Raw genomic sequence first — 20,284 nt, 5'->3', positions numbered from 1 at the left:
CTGCTGAATGTTATAAAACTATTTCTACCATTCTGGCACTATTCAACTAGGAAAATTACCTGTGAAACAACTAAGTTCCACATTATACTGATATCATTCCCTACTTCATATCATTACTAAGCTAATTTGTATTATGGATTATTAACTGTATTATGGAAGAGACTATATTTTCATACATTTCAAAACAAGGCAAAGGAAACAGAAAATAAAGAAAGTTCAGGAATGGAGGTGAGGTTGGTGATTAGGGAAACAAGGTAAATCAGTGGAGGCCTGATTTAAGTGTGTGTAAGAATCACCTAAAGGTCTGTTAAAACTATACAGAAATATGTTTGACTGAAACAAGATCTACAGGACTAGTTCCTGCACATGTTTTTGTTTTGTTCTTTTTTATATCTGACAATAAATGACCCTGTTGCTGATCAATGTTTGAGTCTCTCTACTTAAACGTTTTCAATGATTTCTCTTTACAATTAGAATAAAATAGAAATACCTGAGCATGAATAATAAGGCTTCTGCTTATCAACTCCTCTCCCATTTACTTTCTCTGTTCATGCCATAAAGGCCTCTTTTCAGCTCACAAAATGCACTGTTTAATGTTTAATGCAACTGTTGCCATTAAATAGGGCTCTTGACAGGTTGCTCCTTCTTTGAGAAATCCTCTGATTTTGCGTGGTTGACTTCTCTTCATCCTCAGATCTCAAATCAAAAATCACTTCTTCAGAAAAGATATTCCTACTGATCCTATTTAAGTCTAGGCACTTTATGCTCTATCCCAGCAACATGTAGCTCGTCTCTATAACATTGCAATAACATATTTATTAATTTTCTCACTTGTTATTCTGTTAGTCTCATACCCCTAAGTTTTCCCAGTGGCAGAAACGATTCTAATTCACTTACTATTGAATAAGCAACCCCAAATTCGCAATAGATGTTACTCATTTAATTCCCACAATTATGTAATCACTAACAAATATATACATCCATCTCTAATCTTTTTTTATTATTTATTTTATTTCTGGCTGTGTTGGGTCTTTGTTGCTGTGCGCAGGCTTTCTCTAGTTGCGGTGAGCAGGGACTACTCTTCATTGAAGTGCACGGGCTTCTCATTGAGGTGGCTTCTCTTGTTGTGGAGCACGGGCTCTAGGTGCTCAGGCTTCAGTAGTTGTGTCACATGGGCTTCAGGAGTTGTGGCACACAGGCATCACTAGTTGTGGCACATGGGCTCAGTAGTTGTGGCTCGTGGGCTCTAGAGTGCAGGCTCAGTAGTTGTGGCACACGGGTCTAGCTGCTCCACAGCATGTAGGATCTTCCCAGACCAGGGCTCAAATAGGTGTCCCTTGCACTAGCAGGTGGATTCTTGACCACTGCACCACCAGGGAGGCCCTGCCGCTAATCTTTTATACTGTACTACAATGACTTGCTTATCTCCACCAGAGTTCATACGATTACTACATCAGTGCTACATTTACTCAAACACTTGCTCCTCCATATCTTCCCTAGGTGCTCCTCTCCAATCCTACATAGCCATAGCAACTTTCGTACTTCCCAGAGAATAATCTCAAATATTTTTCAATCATGCTAATATTGACAGGCTTATGAAATCCTGAGCAAAAAGGCATGTGTAGATATTGAGTACAGCAGAATGGCTGTCAACTATGGAACGGGATTTGGTATCACCTGAGTACAAGAGAGTACAAATAAAGGTTATGTTAGATGTGGGCTTGAAGACAGTGACCCAGATGGGGGACTTGAGTGAAGAATATCTAAATGCGAATGAAGTAAGAAAAGAGATGGGAGAAGATGGGATAGGAGAGATAGGAAAGTATTTTTCTGCGACTACCGTATTAATGTATAAAACGGTTGAAATGACTCAAATCATTGCCTGATCACTGTGAAAAAAATAAGAAATAAAATCATAAAACCAAGAGACATCGTCACTTCAAAATTTTAAAACTATTTACTAAATTTAAAAAATTGAAGAATTTCTAGAATATTGAAAACACCACATTATCAAGAATCTATGAAATACAGCTACAGATCTTAGAAGAAAATTCATCAATACATTTAAATAGTGCAATAGAAATGAAAGAAAAAATATATGAGTATCCCACTCAAAACTTAAGAAAAGAAGAACAAAATACACTGAGGAACCCAGGAGAAAATAAATTAAAATAAATGCAGAATTTCATTAATTAGATAACAGAAAAATAATGAAGTTAATATGCAAGTGAAAAACCCAGGTTGTTTGAAAAAAATTAAATGAAATATATTAACCATCTGCTAAGATAATAAGAAAAAACAGGAGGGACTTCCCTGGTGGCACAGCAGTTAAGAATCTGCCTGCCAATGCAGGGGACACAGGTTCAATCCCTGGTCCGGGAAGATCCCACATGCCATGGAGTGACTAAGCCCGTGCACTGCAACTACTGAGCCTGCGCTCTGGAGCCCGTGAGCCACAACTACTGAACCTGCGTTCCTAGAGCCCGTGCTCTGCAACGAGAAGCCACCGCAATGAGAAGCACATGCACTGCAACGAAGAGCAGCCCCCGCTCACCACAACTAGAGAAAGCCCACACACAGCTACAAAGACCCAACACAGCCAAAAATAATAAATTAAAAAAAAAATTTTTTAAAGAAAAAAAAGGAAAGCATTCAAACAAAATAAAAAATAGCAACTAGGTATCAGAGCACATCTTACAAGAAGCACTGACTACCTTTGTTCTGGACTATCATTTTGAGAATGTTTGTATAACAAACACCCTTGGAAGGTAGAGATACTCTCTCTCTCTAAATCAACATACAGGTTTGCTAACTGTTCAATATAATAAAGGTAGTATCTCCCTCGAAGCAAAGCTCATGCATGTGTATTGCCCATTATGAAAGATTTGGGTTCTCTATAAACGCCGGGTCCTCTCCCATAAGGCAGCTCACTGAATGTTCAGGTATCTACCTGGACCATCCGTATCACCCACATGGAACTTGTGGGCAAAGAGGAACAAGGCAAGTATGTTGATGTTCATGCTGCTTGTTGTGCTTTGAGCAATAAAATCCTCTGCCTTTGGCTTAGGAGTCTTGTGTTTTCTGCCAGCATCCAAGACACTGCTGTAGGCTACTTGCTAGCTTGCAAGTAGGGTAAAATTTCAGACCCTTTACACTTCTTGACACTAACAAATTATTAATAAAACAGAATATTTCGAAGATCGTAAGGAACTACTATGGCAATAAAGGGTAATTTTCTAAGAAAATATAGAGAAAGTAGTCAAAGACCTTCTCCAAAAACTATCTTGAAGATTATCAAAACTTTAGAAAGCATGTAGCCCAATATTTAAAGTAGCCCAGCACGTTAAAAATAAGAAAATAATTCCAAGTTATTTTTTAAAGTTTATTTATTTTATTTTTGGTTGCATTTGGTCTTCGTTGTTGCACATGGGCTTTCTCTAGTTGTGGCGAGCAGGGGATACTCTTGGTTGCGGTGTGCATGCTTCTCATTGCTCTTGTTGTGGAGCATGGGCTCTAGGCGCTCAGGCTTCAGTAGTTGTGGCGCGCAGGCTTAGTAGTTGTGGCGCATGGGCTTAGTTGCTCCGTGGCATGTGGGGTCTTCCTGGACCAGGGATCGAACCCATGTCCCCTGCATCGGCAGGCGGATTCTTAACCACTGTGCCACCAGGGAAGCCCCCCAAATTATTTTTAAGTGAGTTTAAAAATGAAATCTAAACCTAGTAAAGGAAAGCTATATGCCAATATCACTTATAAAAATTCATGCCAAAACTCAGCACACTAAAAGAAAATATATCATAACTAACCGTGGCTTACCCTGAGAATGGAAGGGCGGTTCAACATTAGTAAATCTACTAAAAAATTAATAATATTAATTATTCTTTTTAAAAATTTATTTTTATTTTATTTTATTTTTTTGGCCACACGGCATGTGGAATCTTAGTTACCTGACCAGGGATTGAACCCATGCCCCCTGCATTGGAAGCAGAGAGTATTAACCATTGGACTGCCAAGGAAATCCCTATAATATTAATTATTCTAAGGATTAAAATTATACACTTATTTATAAAGACACTGCAAAGCCATCTGACATTAACTCAGCACTCATTATTTATAAAAAAAAAAGCACTTGGGCCTCCCTGGTGGCGCAGTGGTTGAGAGTCCGCCGGCATCCAGCCCCCAAGCCATTGCAGAAACAATGGCCCCGAGAGGGAAGGTAAGTAGGGGTGCTTGAGCAGTGGGGAGAGGTTGAATTTGACTAAATGAATACATACATGGGGGCCAAAGATGGGCTATAAAGCCTGGATGATGCATCAAATGCAGTAGCAGAGACCTGTGAATGGTAGAAAAAGGAGATTAGCTTTGAGATTAAAAAAAAAAAAAAAAAAAAAGCACTCAAAATAATAGGAATATACAGTTACTTCTTTAACATGATAAAAAATGTATTTCTTAGCCCAAAAGCTAGATTTAACTTACTGAAGAAACACTGGGAGCATGAGGAGACTTAGGAACTGTTCTAAAAATTAATTGTGGTGGTAGTTACATAACTATATATATTTATTAAAATGCCTAAAACTGGATATTAAAAAGTGATTTTTAATGTATGTCAATTACATATTCATCAATAAACTTTTTAAAGTATAAAAATGTAAACACAAAGATGTAGATTCCCACTAACTTATAAAAATAATGCAATCCTCAGGGAGTATGTGGAAATTTTCTGTACCTTCCATTCAATTTTGCTGTGAATGGTGACTGTCTATGAATGAAGTCTATTTTAAAAAAAAATGAATGTAAAGTGACTTGTCCCTCTAACTCACCTATAATCTACTTGTTTTTACTTGTTCTGAAATATTTAATTATGAACTCTAAAAGTCATTTTTCTTTTTGCCCAAACTCTGTTCCAAAAATTAATTTGTAATGAATTTCTTTAGTCACCAGATTATCACCTAGAATGGAAAAAGCCTGTAGGTCAGAGATGTAAGTGGCCTAATGCAATGCAATAATGCTACACTGATTCGAATTAAGGATCAACACTACACTTTAAATCCATTTGTGTAAATGGATTTTAAGTATATGTTTTATTTTTTTTTAATTTTAATTAATTAATTTATTTTGACTGTGTTGGGTCTTCATTGCTGTGAGCGGGCTTTCTCTAGTTGCAGTAAGTGGGGGGTACTCTTTGTTGTGCTGCACGGACTCCTCATTACGGTGGCTTCTCTTGTTGTGGACCACGGGCTCTAGGCATGTTGGCTTCAGCAGTTGTGGCATGTGGGCTCGGTAGTTGTGGCACATGGTCTTAGTTGCTCTACGGCATGTGGGATCTTCCTGGACCAGGGCTCAAACCCGTGTCCCCTGCATTGGCAGACAAATTCTAAACCACTGAGCCATCAGGGAAGCCCTTAAGTATATGTTTTAAAAGGATTAGCAAAATATTTTTGTTTGGGGTTTTCTACACAAATATATAGCTACCACTGATAAACTGGGGTAGCTGACGCCCTAAATCCAGGTCAACCCCCACGAAATTAGACTACGCAGTCCCTACTTCTTAGGGTAACACAAGCAGACCCCAAAACATGGAAAGTCTCGAGGATGTCTCAGCAGGGCAACCAAAGAGATCAGGATATGACTCCACCCGAGCTGCAAAATTCTGAGACCTCCTGGACGAAGTGCTGCTCCTGCTTTGGAGAAGGCAGCTTTCAGAGAAATCAGCACCATGTGTTTCCTTCCTGAGAGATCCCAAAAGTATAAGAGGGGTGGCCATAACGTGGCTTGCAGTTTTAACCGATACTCTGTGATTCTGAACCCCAGTGGAAAATTCTACTCAACAAGCGGAAGAAGAAAATAATTTATTCTCTTCTAGAACTAGAAAGTTAGTCTTTTAACAGAATAATATTCTGGTCAAATGATTGATTTCTTTCTTATAATGCTCCTTAGAAAAGCAATCTTGTTGTAAGATGCAACAGATGCATTTTATGCAAACAGAGAGGTAGAATAAAATTAACACAATCCAAATTAAAAATACCAATGAATTTACTTTTTCCTAGAATTAGACATGTTAATTCAAGAAACCATATGGAGAAATAACCAAGAATTTTTTAAAAACTGGAAAAGACGACTAATAAAAAGGGAATACTCCAAAGGTTAGTAGAGGCACACTAAAAAGCTCCAGTAATCATAGAGGGACTTCCCTGGTGGTCCAGTGGTAAACAATCCACCTTCCAATGCAGGGGATGCAGGTTTGATCCCTAGTCAGGGAACTAAGATCCCACATGCCACGGGGCAACTAAGCCTGTGCACGACAACTACTGAGCTCGCGTGCCTCATCTACAGAGCCCGTGTGTCACTAACTACAGAGCCCACATGCCCTGGAGCATGCGCACCACAACTAGAGAGAAGCCCAAGTGACGCAACAAAGAGCCTGCATGCCACAACGAAAAGATCCTACGTGCCTTAACAAAGATCCTGTGTGCCTGCAACTAACACCCGAAGCAACCAAAATAAATAAAATACAATACATACTTTAAAAAAATAACAAAAATAAAATAATATTGACATTGATGACAAAAAACTGCATTAAAATATTAAAAAATTTTCAGGTTAAACATATTGTTGAGAAGCAAGAAGAACTACAATCCTGCAGCCTGTGGAACAAAAATCACACTCACAGAAAGATAGACAAAATGAAATGGCAGAGGGCTATGTACCAGATGAAGGAACAAGATAAAACACCAGAAAAACAACTAAAGGAAGTGGAGATAGGCAACCTTCCAGAAAAAGAATTCAGAATAATGATAGTGAAGATGATGCAGGACCTTGGAAAAAGAATGGAGGCAAAGATGGAGAAGATACAAGAAATGTTTAACAAAGATTTAGAAGAATTAAAGAACAGAGACGAACAATACAATAATTGAAATGAAAAATACACTAGAAGGAATCAATAGCAGAATAACTGAAGCAGAAGAACGGATAAGTGACCTGGAAGACAGAATGGAAGAATTCACTGCTGTGGAACAGAATAAAGAAAAAAGAATGAAAAGAAATGAAGACAGCCTAAGAGACATCAGGGACAACATTAAATGCAACAACATTCGCATTATAGGGGTCCCAGAAGGAGAAGAGAGAGAGAAAGGACCCAAGAAAATATGTGAAGACATTATAGTCAAAAACTTCCCTAACATGGGAAAGGAAATAGCCACCCAAGTCCAGGAAGCGCAGAGAGTCCCATAGAGGATAAACCCAAGGAGAAACATGCCGAGATACATAGTAATCAAATTGGCAAAAATTAAAGACAAAGAAAACTTACTGAAAGCAGCAAGGGAAAAACGACAAATAACATACAAGGGAACTCCCATAAGGTAAACAGCTGATTTCTCAGCAGAAACTCTACAAGCCAGAAGGGAGTGGCATGACATACTTAAAGTGATGAAAGGGAAGAACCTACAACCAAGATTACTCTACCCAGCAAGGATCTCATTCAGATTCGATGGAGAAGTCAAAAGTTTTACAGACAAGCAAAAGCTAAGAGAATTCATAACCACCAAACCAGCTCTACAACAAATGCTAAAGGAACTTCTCTAAGTGGGAAACACAAAGAAGAAAAGGACCTACAAAAACAAACCCAAAACAATTAAGAAAATGGTCATAGGTACATATCGATAATTACCTTAAACATGAATGGATTAAATGCTCCAACCAAAAGACACAGGCTGGCTGAATGGATACAAAAACAAGACTCATATATATGCTGTATACAAGAGACCCACTTCAGACCTATGGACACATACAGACTGAAAGTGAGGGGATGGAAAAAGATATTCCATGCAAATGGAAATCAAAAGAAAGCTAGGGTAGCAATACTCATAACAGATAAAATAAACTTTAAAATAAAGAATGTTACAAGAGACAAGAACACTACATAATGATCAAGGGATCAATCCAATAAGAAGATATAACAATTATTAATATATATGCATCCAACATAGAAGCACCTCAATACATAAGGCAACTGCTAACAGCTATAAAAGAGGAAGCTGACAGTAACACAATAATAGTGGGGGACTTTAACACCTCACCTACACCAATGGACAGATCATCCAAAATGAAAATAAATAAGGAAACAGAAGCTTTAAATGACACAACAGACCAGATAGATTTGATATTTATAAGACATTCCATCCAAAAACAGCAGATTACACTTTCTTCTAAAGTGCGCACGGAACATTCTCCAGGATAGGTCACAAGTCAAGCCTCACTAAATTTTAGAAAATTGAAATCATATCAATCATCTTTTCTAACCACAATGCTATGTGATTAGAAATCAATTACAGGGAAAAAAACGTAAAAAACACAAACACATGGAGGCTAAACAATACGTTACTAAATAACCAGGAGATCACTGAAGAAATCAAAAAATACCTACAGATAGATGACAATGAAAACACAACGATCCAAAACCTATGGGATGCAGGAAAAGCAGTTCTAAGAGGGAAGATTATAGCTATACAAGCCTACCTCAAGAAACAAGAAAAATCTCAAATAAACAATCTAAACTTACACCTAAAGGAACTAGAGAAAGAAGAACAAACAAAACCCAAAGTTAGACGAAGGAAGAAAATCATCAGAGCGGAAATAAATGAGATAGAAACAAAGAAAACAGTAGCAAGGATCAATAAAACTAAAAGCTGGTTCTTTGAGAAGATAAACAAAATTGATAAACCATTAGCCAGACTCATCAAGAAAAAGAGGGAGAGGAATCAAATCAGTAAAATTAGAAATGAAAAAGAAGTTACAACAGACACCGCAGAAATACAAAGCATCCTAAGAGACTACTATAAGAAACTCTATGCCAATAAACTGGACAACCTGGAAGAAATGGACAAATTCTTAGAAAGGTATAACCTTCCAAGACTGAACCAGGAAAAAGAAATACAAAAGAAATAGAAAATATGAACAGACCAATCACAAGTAATGAAATTGAAACTGTGATTAAAAATCTTCTAACAAACAAAAGTCCAGGACCAGATGGCTTCACAGGTGAATTCTATCAAACATTTAGAGAAGAGCTAACACCCATCCTTCTCGAACTCTTCCAAAAAATTGCAGAGGAAGGAACACTCTCAAACTCATTCTATGAGGCCACCATCACCCTGATACCAAAACCAGACAAAGATACTACAAAACAGGAAAGTTACAGACCAATATCACTGATGGATATAGATATAAAAATCCTCAACAAAATACTAGCAAACAGAATCCAACAACATGTTAAAAGGATCATACACCATGATGAAGTGGGATTTATCCCAGGGATGCAAGAATTCTTCAGTATATGCAAATCAATCAATGTGATACACCATATTAACAAACTGAAGAACGAAAACCATATGATCATCTCAACAGATGCAGAAAATGCTTTTGACAAAATTCAACACCCATTTATGATAAAAACTCTCCAGAAAGTGGGTATAGAGGGAACCTACCTCAACATAATAAAGGCCATATATGATAAACCCACAGCAAACATCATTCTCCATGGGGAAAAACAAAGCATTTCCTCTAAGATCAGGAACAGGACAAAGATGTCCACTCTCACCACTATTATTCAACATAGTTTTGGAAGTCCTAGCCACGGCAATCAGAGAAGAAAAAGAAATACAAATTGGAAAAGAAGAAGTAAAACTGTCACTGTTTGCAGATGACATGATACTATACATAGAGAATCCTAAAGATGCTACCAGAAAACTACTAGAGCTAATCAATGAATCTGGTAAAGTTTCAGGATACAAAATTAATGCACAGAAATCTCTTGCATTCCTATACACTAATGATGAAAAATCTGAAAGAGAAATTACGGAAACAGTCCCATTTACCACTGCAACAAAAAGAATAACCTACCTAGGAATAAACCTACCGAGGGAGACAAAAGACCTGCATTCAGAAAACTATAAGGCACTGATGAAAGAAATTAAAGATGATACCAACAGATGGAGAGATATACCATGTTCTTGGATTGGAAGAACCAATATTGTGAAAATGACTATACTACCCAAAGCAATCTACAGATTCAAAGCAATCCCTATCAAATTACCAATGGCATTTTTGCAGAACTAGAACAAAAAAATCTTTAAATATGCATGGAGACACAAAAGACCCCAAATAGCCAAAGCAGTCTTGAGGGAAAAAAACGGAGCTGGAGGAATCAGACTCCCTGACTTCAGACTATACTACAAAGCTAGAGTAATCAAAACAATATGGTACTAGCACAAAAACAGAAATATAGATCAATGGAACAAGATAGAAAGCACAGAGATAAACCCACGCACCTAAGGTCAACTAATCTATGACAAAGTAGCCAAGGATATACAAAGGAGGCAAGGATATACCATGGAGAAAAGACAGTCTCCTCAATAAGTGGTGCTGGTAAAACTGGATAGGTACATGTAAAAGAATGAAATTAGAACACTCCCTAACACCATACACAAAAATAAAATCAAAATGGATTATAGACCTAAATCTAAGATCGGACACTATAAAACTCTTAGAGGAAAACACAGGAAGAACACTCTTTGACATAAATCACTACAAAATTTTATTTGATCCACCTCTTAGAGTAATGGAAATAAAAACAAAAATAAACAAATGGGACCTAATGAAACTTCAAAGCTTTTGCACAGCAAAGGAAACCATAAACAAGACGAAAAGACAACCCTCAAAATGGGAGAAGATATTTGCAAATGAATCAATGGAAAAAGGATTAATCTCCAAAATATATAAACAGCTCATGCAGCTCAACAATAAAAAACAAACAACCCAATCCAAAAATGGGCAGAAGACCTAAATAGACATTTCTCCAAAGAAGACATACAGATGGCCAAGAGGCACGTGAAAAGCTGCTTAACATCACTAATTATTAGAGAAACGCAAATCAAAACTACAATGAGGTACCACCTCACACCAGTTGGAATGGGCATCATCAGAAAACCTACAAACAAGAAATGCTGGAGAGGGTGTGGAGAAAAGGGAACCCCCCTGCACTGTTGGTGGGAATGTAAATTGATTCAGCCACTATGGAGAACAGTATGGAGGTTCTCTAAAAAACTAAAAATAGAATTACCATATGATCCAACAATCCCACTACTGGGCATATATCCAGAGAAAACCGTAATTCAAAAAGACATATGCACCCCAATATTCATTGCAGCACTATTTACAATAGGCAGGTCATGGAAGCAACCTAAATGCTCATCGACAGACAAATGGATAAAGAAGATGTGGTACATATATACAATGGACTATTACTCAGCCTTAAAAAGGAACGAAACGGGGTCATCTGTTGAGACGTGGATGGATCTAGAGACTGTCATAGAATGAAGTCAGAAACAGAAAATCAAATACCGCATATTAACACATATATGTCGAACCTAGAAAAATGGTACAGATGAAATGGTTTGAAGGGCAGAAATTGAGACAGAGATGTAGAGAACAAACATATGGACACCAAGGGGGGAAGCAGCGTGGAGTGGGAGTGGTGGTGTGATGAATTGGGAGATTGGGATTGACATGTATACACTGATGTGTATAAAATGGATGACTAATAAGAATTTGCTGTGTAAAAAAAAATAATAAAATTCAATAATTCAAAATAATAAAAAACATTGTTGATAACAATATTATGTACTTGAATAAAGTAAATTAGAAGATATGTAAATTTCATTAGGACCCATCAGCCTTTCTTGAGTAATTCAGTAAAGAATAAATTAAGAAAAGCAAGAGAGATCTGGAAAGAAAGAAAATCAAAACTATGTCATAACAACTGGTATGAGTATTGAAACTTTTTAACTCTATGACTAATTTTAACAAAATGTGTTAATAATGTGAGGATTAGGGTTACAGAACATAATTTACATGTTATTTACTCTAAAATACAGAAATACTATAAGAAGAGGTGGGAAAGGAGACTTCTGTTTCTGACTACGACAGAGAAGCTAGTTTTAGACTAACCCACCCAAGAAAACTGAAATGGTTAATTAAAATAATTGTTTGATGATTCTAATGAACAACCAAAGCAGCCAGGACTGGACAGCCAACGTCCTGGAGAGAAAGCAAACATGTTGAATTAAGCCAACACTCTGCATGGAATTTCCCCTGAGGTACTTGCTGACTCTCAAACTGAGCATCAATCATGGCCATGAAGTTAAGCAGAGAGTAACTTCTAAAAGGCTAAAGGTCCAAGTAGAGATTTTGGCAGTCTCAAAGTGCTGGGGAGACAGAAATTGGAGTCCAGATCGCCCTAAAGAGGAAGTTTCCTAATAATCATCCCAGACTTTCAGCTGAGACCCCAGAAGAGCTACAAACAGGCAGTAAACAGACTATTCTTAAATGGATGAAGTTGATCAGCCCATGCTCTGTATGCCTACCAGAGGCAAATTAAATCATCTCTGAAGAAAGACAACATATTGTTCAGAAACATTCAGAGCCTCAAAAAATTTTCAAACACAATGTCCAGAATTTGACTATAAATAATCAGGTATAAAAGACTGGAGAAAAATGACTAAAAAACCAAGAGGTTAAGCAGACAACAGAAACAGACCCAAGCTATTACAAAACTGTGATTAATATTCCAAGAAAACAGGGACTTCCCTGGTGGCACACTGGCTAAGACTCTGCACTCCCAATGCAGGGGGCCTGGGTTCAATCCCCAGTCAGGGAACTAGATCCCACATGCATGCTGCAACTAAGAGTTTGCATGCCACAACTGAGGAGCCCATGTGCCACAACTAATGAGCTGGTGAGCCGCAACTAAGGAGCCCACGTGCCACAACTAAGGAGCTGGGGAGCGCAAGTAAGGAGCCCTAGAGGCACAACTAAGGAGTCCTGGAGCTGCAACTAAGGAGCCCACCTGTCGCAACTAAGGAGCCCACCTGCTGCAACTAAGGAGCACACATGCTGCAACTAAGGAGCCCACGAGCCACAACTAAGGAGCCCACCTGCCACAACTAATGCCCCACACAACCAAATAAATAATATTTTTCAAAAATTCCAAGAAAACAGATATAAGATGGAGAATTTAACCAGAAGTAGAATTCATTAAAAATATCCAAATGGAATTTTTATAACTTAAAAGTACAGTAACTAAAATTAAAAATTTAACAGATAGCTTTATGGGAATTCCCTGGCAGTCCAGTGGTTAGGACTCCATGCTTTCATTGCCAAGGGTGCAGGTTCAATCCTTGGTTGGGGAACTAAGATCCTGCAAGCCACACAGAGCAGCCAAAAAAATAAATAAATTTTTAAAAAAATCCCTTTGCCTGACCACAGAGCCTAAAGATTAAAAAAAAAAAAAAATTAACAGATAGCTTTAACAGGGCTTCCCTGGTGGCACAGTGGTTGAGAGTCTGCCTGCCAATGCAGGGGACACGGGTTCGTGCCCCGGTCCGGGAAGATCCCACATGCTGTGGAGCAGCTGGGCCCATGAGCCATGGCCGCTGAGCCTGCGCGTCCGGAGCCTGTGCTCCGCAATGGGAGAGGCCACAACAGTGAGAGGCCCACATACTGCAAAAAAAAAAAAAGAAAAAAAAAACTGGATTAATCCAAAAATAGGCAGGAGATGGAAAAAAGGAAGAAAGGACATGTTGAACAAACAGAAAAAACTAGGAAGACAGTAGATTTAAACCCAAATATATAAGAAAATTACTTAAATGTAGATGGATAAAATACACCAATTAAAAGACAAAGATGCTCCTTATCTACATAGGGGGGAGGAGGCTGTGTGAGGAGTCCAATCTGGGTAAAGAGGACATCCACTTGTGGGGGCAGCCTTGTACAGATTGTTGGGGAGTTCCAGCGAGAAGAGGAGAGGATCCAGACAGAGGAGCAGCCCAGCATCTTCTGGACAAACCCACCATGAACCTAATATCTGTCATCCCACCAGTACCATTCAAATCAAAAACACTATCAGGGACTTCCCTGGTGGCACAGTGCTTAAGAATCCATCTGCCAATGCAGATGGGTTCGACACCAGTACCATTCAAATCAAAAACACTATCAGGGACTTCCCTGGTGGCACAGTGCTTAAGAATCCATCTGCCAATGCAGGGGACATGGGTTCGAGCCCTGGTCTGGGAAGATTCCACATGCCACGAAGCAACTAAGCCCATGGGCCACAACTACTGAGCCTGTGCTCTAAAGCCTACGAGCCACATCTACTGAGCCCTCGTGGCACAACACTGAAGCCCGCACGCCTGGAGCCCGTGCTCCACAACAGGAGAATCCACTGCAATGAGAAGCCTGTGCACCACAACAAGGAGTAGCCCCCACTTGTTGCAACTAGAGAAAGCCCACATGCAACAAGAAAGACCCAATGCAGCCATAAATATAAATTAATTAATTAATTAAAAACCACTACCATATTCCACTGGGACAAATGAAATAGCCTCCTAATTGGTCTTCCTACTATCCATCTTACCCCCATTCGATCTATTCTCCATAGAGTGATAATTATAAAATAAATCAGCTCATGTCATTCCCCTGCTCAGAAATCTCCAATGCTTTTCTATCACACTTAAAAATCACATGCCAGGAGTTCCCTGGTAGCCTAGGGGTTAGGATTTCAGGCTTTCACTGCTGTGGCCTGGGTTCAATCCCTGGTTGGGGAACTGAGATCCAGCAAGCGGTGCAACAGAGCAAAAAATAAAAATAAAGTCACATGCCTTCCCCTATGACATACAAACATTTACATGATTTAGCCCTTGCCTAACTTTCTGACTTCATCTTGTTACTCTACTTTTCACTTACCTTTTGAATAATCATCCTGGTCTTCTTGCTGTTCCTCAAACATCAAAGACTTTGTTCCTCCGACCCAAGAGCTCTGCATTTACTGTTCCATTAGGACCGCTCTTGCTTCTTGCTTTAGACATTCATATGGTTTGAGCTCTTTTTTCATGTTTCCACTCGAATACCACCTCCTCAAAAAGCCCCAACCACCCTAAAACAAACCTGTTTACACCTGCCAATTTCTATCCCTCATTCTTCTCACTTTTCTTAATAACACTTGTCACTATATAATATTGTTTATTCATTTACTTGTTTACTTAATGTCCCTTCTATTAAAATGTAAACAGCAAGACTGCTGGGAACTACCACTCTTGCTCACAATTGTCCTACTGGTGTCTAGGACAGTGCTTGGTTCAGACTGGGCACACAAGTATTTGCCGAATAAATGAACGAACATATTTTTAGGCAAGCAAATATATATATATATATTAGTTAGACTGGAAAGAAACTGGATCCCATATAGATATTGCTATGGACCAAATTATGTCCCTCCAAAATTATACATTTAAGCCCTGACACCCAATGTGACCGTATTTGGAGAAAGTGCTTTTAGGAGGCAATTAAGGTTAAATGAAGTAGTAAGGGTGGAGTCCTAATTCACAGGACTGGTGGGTAGAATAGGATAGGATAGGACTGGTGGTCTTACAGGAGGAAGAGAGATTGTGCTCTCTCTCTTCACCATGTGAGGACAGTGGGAGAACAGGGCCATCTGCAAGCCAGGAAGAGAGCCCTCATCAGGCCCCAAGATGCTAATCTCAGACTTCTAGCGACCAGAATTAGGAGAAAATACATTTCTGTTGTCTAAGTCACTCAGTCCATGGTATTTTGTTATGGCAGCCTGAGCTGCCTAATACAGATTTAGATATAGATGAATTGTAGTCATTGATCAAGAAAAAAGAGTAGCCCCTCTCTTTGTCAAATCTTTTACCTATCACCCCCAACAGGACATTTTAATTTACTTTTTATTTTGAAATAACTGTAGATTCACAGGAGGTTGCAAAGAAATGTACAGGAAAGTCTCATGCAGGCTTCACCCAGCCCCTTTCAATGCTAACATCTTACCAACTATAGTACAATATTCAAACCAAGAAATTACCTTTGGTATAATCCATAGGGCTTACTTAGATTTCACCAGTTATACATGCCATCACGTATGTGTACGTATATAGTTCTGTGCAATTTTATCACATGTATAGCCTTGCATAACCACTACCACAATGAACATACTCAACTATATCATAACCACAAGACTCCCTTGTGTTATTCCTTTATAGCCCAACCATCTCCTCCCCTCCCTACGTTCCTAACCCCTGGCAACCACTAATCCATTTCCCATCTCTATAATTTTATTATTTCATAAATATTAGACAGAGTCATACAGTATATAACCTTTTGTGATTGGTTTTTCTCACTCAGCATAATTTCCTTGAGGTTCATCCAAGTCGTCGTGTCTATTAATAATGTATTCCTTTTTGTTGGTGAGTATTATCCCATGGTATAGATGTATCTTTTACCCATTTTTTAATTGGGTTGTTCATCATTATAGTGTTGAGTTGTAGTGTAGAGGCTGGATACTGGTACTTTGTTTTACTACTATTTTCTCTAAGTCTGTGACTCACCTATTCATTTTTTTATTAGTATATTTTGATGAGACAAAGTTTTTAATTTGGATAAATTGTGACATCAATTTTTAATTTTTATGGTTATTGCTTTCTCCTAAGAAGCCTTTGCCTACTACCAAGTCATTCCCCTATGTTTTCCTCTAAAAGCTTTATATTTCTTATATATAAAATGTATAGTTAGTTCTTAAATTTTCATTTTATTTTTTATACTTAGCTTTCATATTTGGCTTTTAAGATTTTTTAATGTTTAGTTTTTATATTTATGTTTAAAATACATCTCAAATTAATTTTGGAATGAGACAGAGTTCAAGATTTTTTTCCAGCTACTCCAGCATCAGTTGTTGAAAAGACTTTCCTTTCTCCACTAGAATGCTTTGATGCCTTTGTCAATAAATAAATGACCCTTTAAGCGCATGTGAGGTCTACATCTAGGGTCTCTGTTCTGTTTGTTGATCCTTAGCCAACACCATAATGTCTTGATTATTAGAGTTTTATAATATATCTTGAAGTATCTTGAAGTCATGTAGTCTAAGTTCTATAATATGCTCTTCCTTTTTCAAGATTGTTTTAGACATGCTAAGTCCACTGCTTTTCCACATAAATTTTAGAATCAGCTTGTTAATGTCTACAAAAAAAAAAAAAAAGGTTCCTAGGATTATGACTGGAATTGTGTTGAATCTATACAATTGACATTTTTACAATACCAAGTCCCCATCCCAAAAATGGTACTTTCTATTCATTAGGTCTTCTTTTATTTCTCTTAGCAATGTTCCATCATTTTTATTATAGAGGTTTTACACATTTTGTCAAATTTATTCCTTAGTATTTTGTTTTATTGACACTACTGTAAATTGACTTAATTGACTTTAATTTTTCTTAATTGACTTTAATTTTCTAATTTTTTTCACTCTTAGTTTATAATAACACAATTGATTTTTGTAGCTCAACCTTGTATCCTGTGATCTTACTGTGATCTTCACGTATTGCTTTGAGTAGCTGTCATTTTGATTCCTTACAATTTTCTAAGTATATAATTATGTCATCTCCAAATAGTTTTACTTCTTCCTTTCTGATCTTTACAATATCTCTTATCTCTTTTTCTTGCCTTATTGCAATGCTAAAACCTTCAATACAATGTTAAGTAGAATTGGGGAGACTGGGCATCCTTGCCTTGCTCACAATCTTGGGGGAAACTCTTCAATCAAGTATGATGAAGTTTATGATGTAGTGTTTTTTCAGCAGATGTCCCTTATCAGATTGAGGAAGCTCCCCTCAGTTTCTAGTTTCCTGAGAATTTTTATTATGAATGGATGTTGAATTTTGTCATATGCTATTTTTACATCTATGGAGATGATCACATGGTTTCTCACATTTCTGTTAATATGTTAAATTACATTGATTAATTTTTTAATGTTAAACCAAGCTATGGTTTTCCTGGGATAAACCCTACTTGGTCATCATTTTTATATATTTCTGGATTTAATTTCCTGATATTTTTTAAGCATTTTACATCTACATTCACAAAGGATAGAAACTACCAAAGGGAAAAAAATTATAGACTTATATCCTTCATGAACTTAGTAAAAGAGTTATAGTAGTCTCATAAAATGAGTTGGAAGGAGTTCTTTCTTTTTCTGAAGGAATTTGTGTAATACTGTAATATTTCTTCCTTAAATATTTAATAGAATTCACCAGTGAAACCATCTGGGCCTAGCATTTTCTTTCTGGAAAGACTTCTGATAATGGATTCAATTATTTTAGCAGATATGAAGTTATTCATATTTTCTTTTTTCTCTTGTGTCAGGTCTGGTACACTATATTTTTCAAGGAATTTTTCCATTTCATTAAAGTCAAATTTACTGACATAAAGTTATTCATGGTATTCTCTTTTTTTTTTTTTTTTTTTTTTTTGCGGTACGCGGGCCTCTCACTGTTGTGGCCTCTCCCGTTGCAGAGCACAGGATCTGGATGCGCAGGCTCAGCGGCCATGGCTCACGGGCCCAGCCGCTCCGCGGCATGTGGGATCTTCCAGGACCAGGGCACGAACCCGTGTCCCCTGCATCAGTAGGCGGACTCTCAACCACTGTGCCACCAGGGAAGCCTTTCTTATTTTTTTAATGGGTGTAAAAATGTGAAGTGAGGGCTTCCCTCAATGCAGGGTTCGTGCCCCGGTCCGGGAAGATCCCATGTGCTGCGGAGCGGCTGGGCATGTGAGCCATGGCCGCTGGGCCTGCATGTCCGAGGCCTGTGCTCCGCAACGGGAGAGGCCACAACAGTGAGAGGCCCGCATACCGCAAAAAAAAAAAAAAAAAAAAGTGAAGTGAAAACCTCTCTTTCATTCCTGGTATTAGTAATTTATGTTGTCTCTCTTTCTTTCTTGATTAGTCAAGCTTGTGTTTATCAATTTTGTTGATCTTTGCAAGAAATCAACTCTAAGCTTTATTAATTTTCACTTTTTTCTTTTTCTATTTTGTTGATTTTAACTCATATTTATTATCATTTTTTTCCTTCTGCTGAGAACAGTTTCTCTCTTTGAAGTGGGAGAGAAACATGAGACAAGAAACAGAGAGTTGTAATCAAGGCCAGTAGGAAGTTCCTTTGCTAGCCCAGGCTTAAAAGATTTTAATTTGCTTCCTAGGTCTCAGGCCTTTTCTCCACAGGCTATGGGCTTTTGAAGAGAGATGTGTAACATCTCGAGGGTATGTCTCTACCCTAACATACTTGGCTATTACCTACAGTAATGACTTCCCCATGCCTGCTAAGCTCTCACTCACCAGGGTGATGTCTTCTTGTCCCTTCCCTTACAACCATCCAGGGCTCCTTCCCTTCATCCAATAAGGTAATCACATCTGGTTTAGAAATGGAAGGTCCTGCTTAAAAGATAATGTGACATGAAATTATAAGCCCCAAAGTCCTTAGGTTCAGATTTGGTTAAATTTATAATAAACAATAGATCAAAATGGTACTTTATAAAGCCTAAGAGCAAAGAAATGCTAGGGAGTTGAAGAACACTCATACTAGGGTAACCTCAGGACCACAAGGAATAGACACCAGATGGGTAAGAACAGGCCTTAAAACAATTTAAACTCATACCTCATACAAGCTCTGTTGAGAAGCAGTCTTTTGTAATAGTTGAAAACACAGAATATGGATCCAGACTGCATGGGGTCATATCCTGCCTTTGCTGCTATGTTACTTCTGCAAATTATTAACATTTTGTGCCTAAATTTTCTCATCTGAAATAAGGATAATAATAGCACATTTCTCATAGAGTTATTGTGAGGATTAATTAATAATGTACAATGCTCAGAATAGTACCTAACTATATGCAGTTATATGTATATATACACATAACATGTGTGTATACTAGCTATTAATTTTTATTGTTATCAATTTGCTGAGAGAATAAGAAGCTTCCCAAGACATCCTCAGATCCTTATTAAGATATTCATTTAATGTTGAATGCAAAATTCTTAGACTTTAACTTTCTACCACAAAGCAAGTAGAATTGAATACGTCTGTTATAGGAAACAGAATGCACTTACTTGAGTTTTAGATGAACTTTGTGGATCCACCTCATACTATTTAAGTTCTACAGGCTCCTCTGATTTTTAAAGAGACTCAGAATCCCTGAGTCTAGGTATTCTCTTTGCAGGTGGATTATAAAAGAGGGTTAAGCATCTACATCAATTCCGAGCTCAAATACAAAGTGAAGTCTGGTTTCTTGGAGAATGCGTCTGTCGTAAAAAACCCAGAATTCAAACCCAGCCCCTTGGATACTAAGGAAACATGGAAACAACAGAGCCTGAAGAAAGTCTGAAGGACCTAGC

General features: G+C 37.9%; 1 protein-coding gene across 2 annotated transcripts in view; it reads right to left on the bottom strand.

Annotated features, from left to right (window-relative positions):
- Positions 1 to 20,284, bottom strand: part of LOC103087536 (zinc finger protein 14 homolog) — a 32,591-nt gene that overhangs the window by 3,083 nt on the left and 9,224 nt on the right. For both annotated transcript variants that reach the window (XM_007471051.1, XM_007471052.1), the window contains exon 4: positions 19,229 to 19,324. In XM_007471051.1, the coding sequence (XP_007471113.1) occupies positions 19,229 to 19,324 (96 nt within the window). The remainder of the gene's footprint in view (positions 1 to 19,228; positions 19,325 to 20,284) is intronic.

The sequence above is a fragment of the Lipotes vexillifer genome, unplaced genomic scaffold (assembly GCF_000442215.2).
Source record: "Lipotes vexillifer unplaced genomic scaffold, Lipotes_vexillifer_v1.1 scaffold182, whole genome shotgun sequence".
Lineage (NCBI taxonomy): Eukaryota > Metazoa > Chordata > Mammalia > Artiodactyla > Lipotidae > Lipotes > Lipotes vexillifer.
Note: the sequence above shows the minus strand (reverse complement) of the source record. Positions and strands in the feature narration are given on the sequence as shown.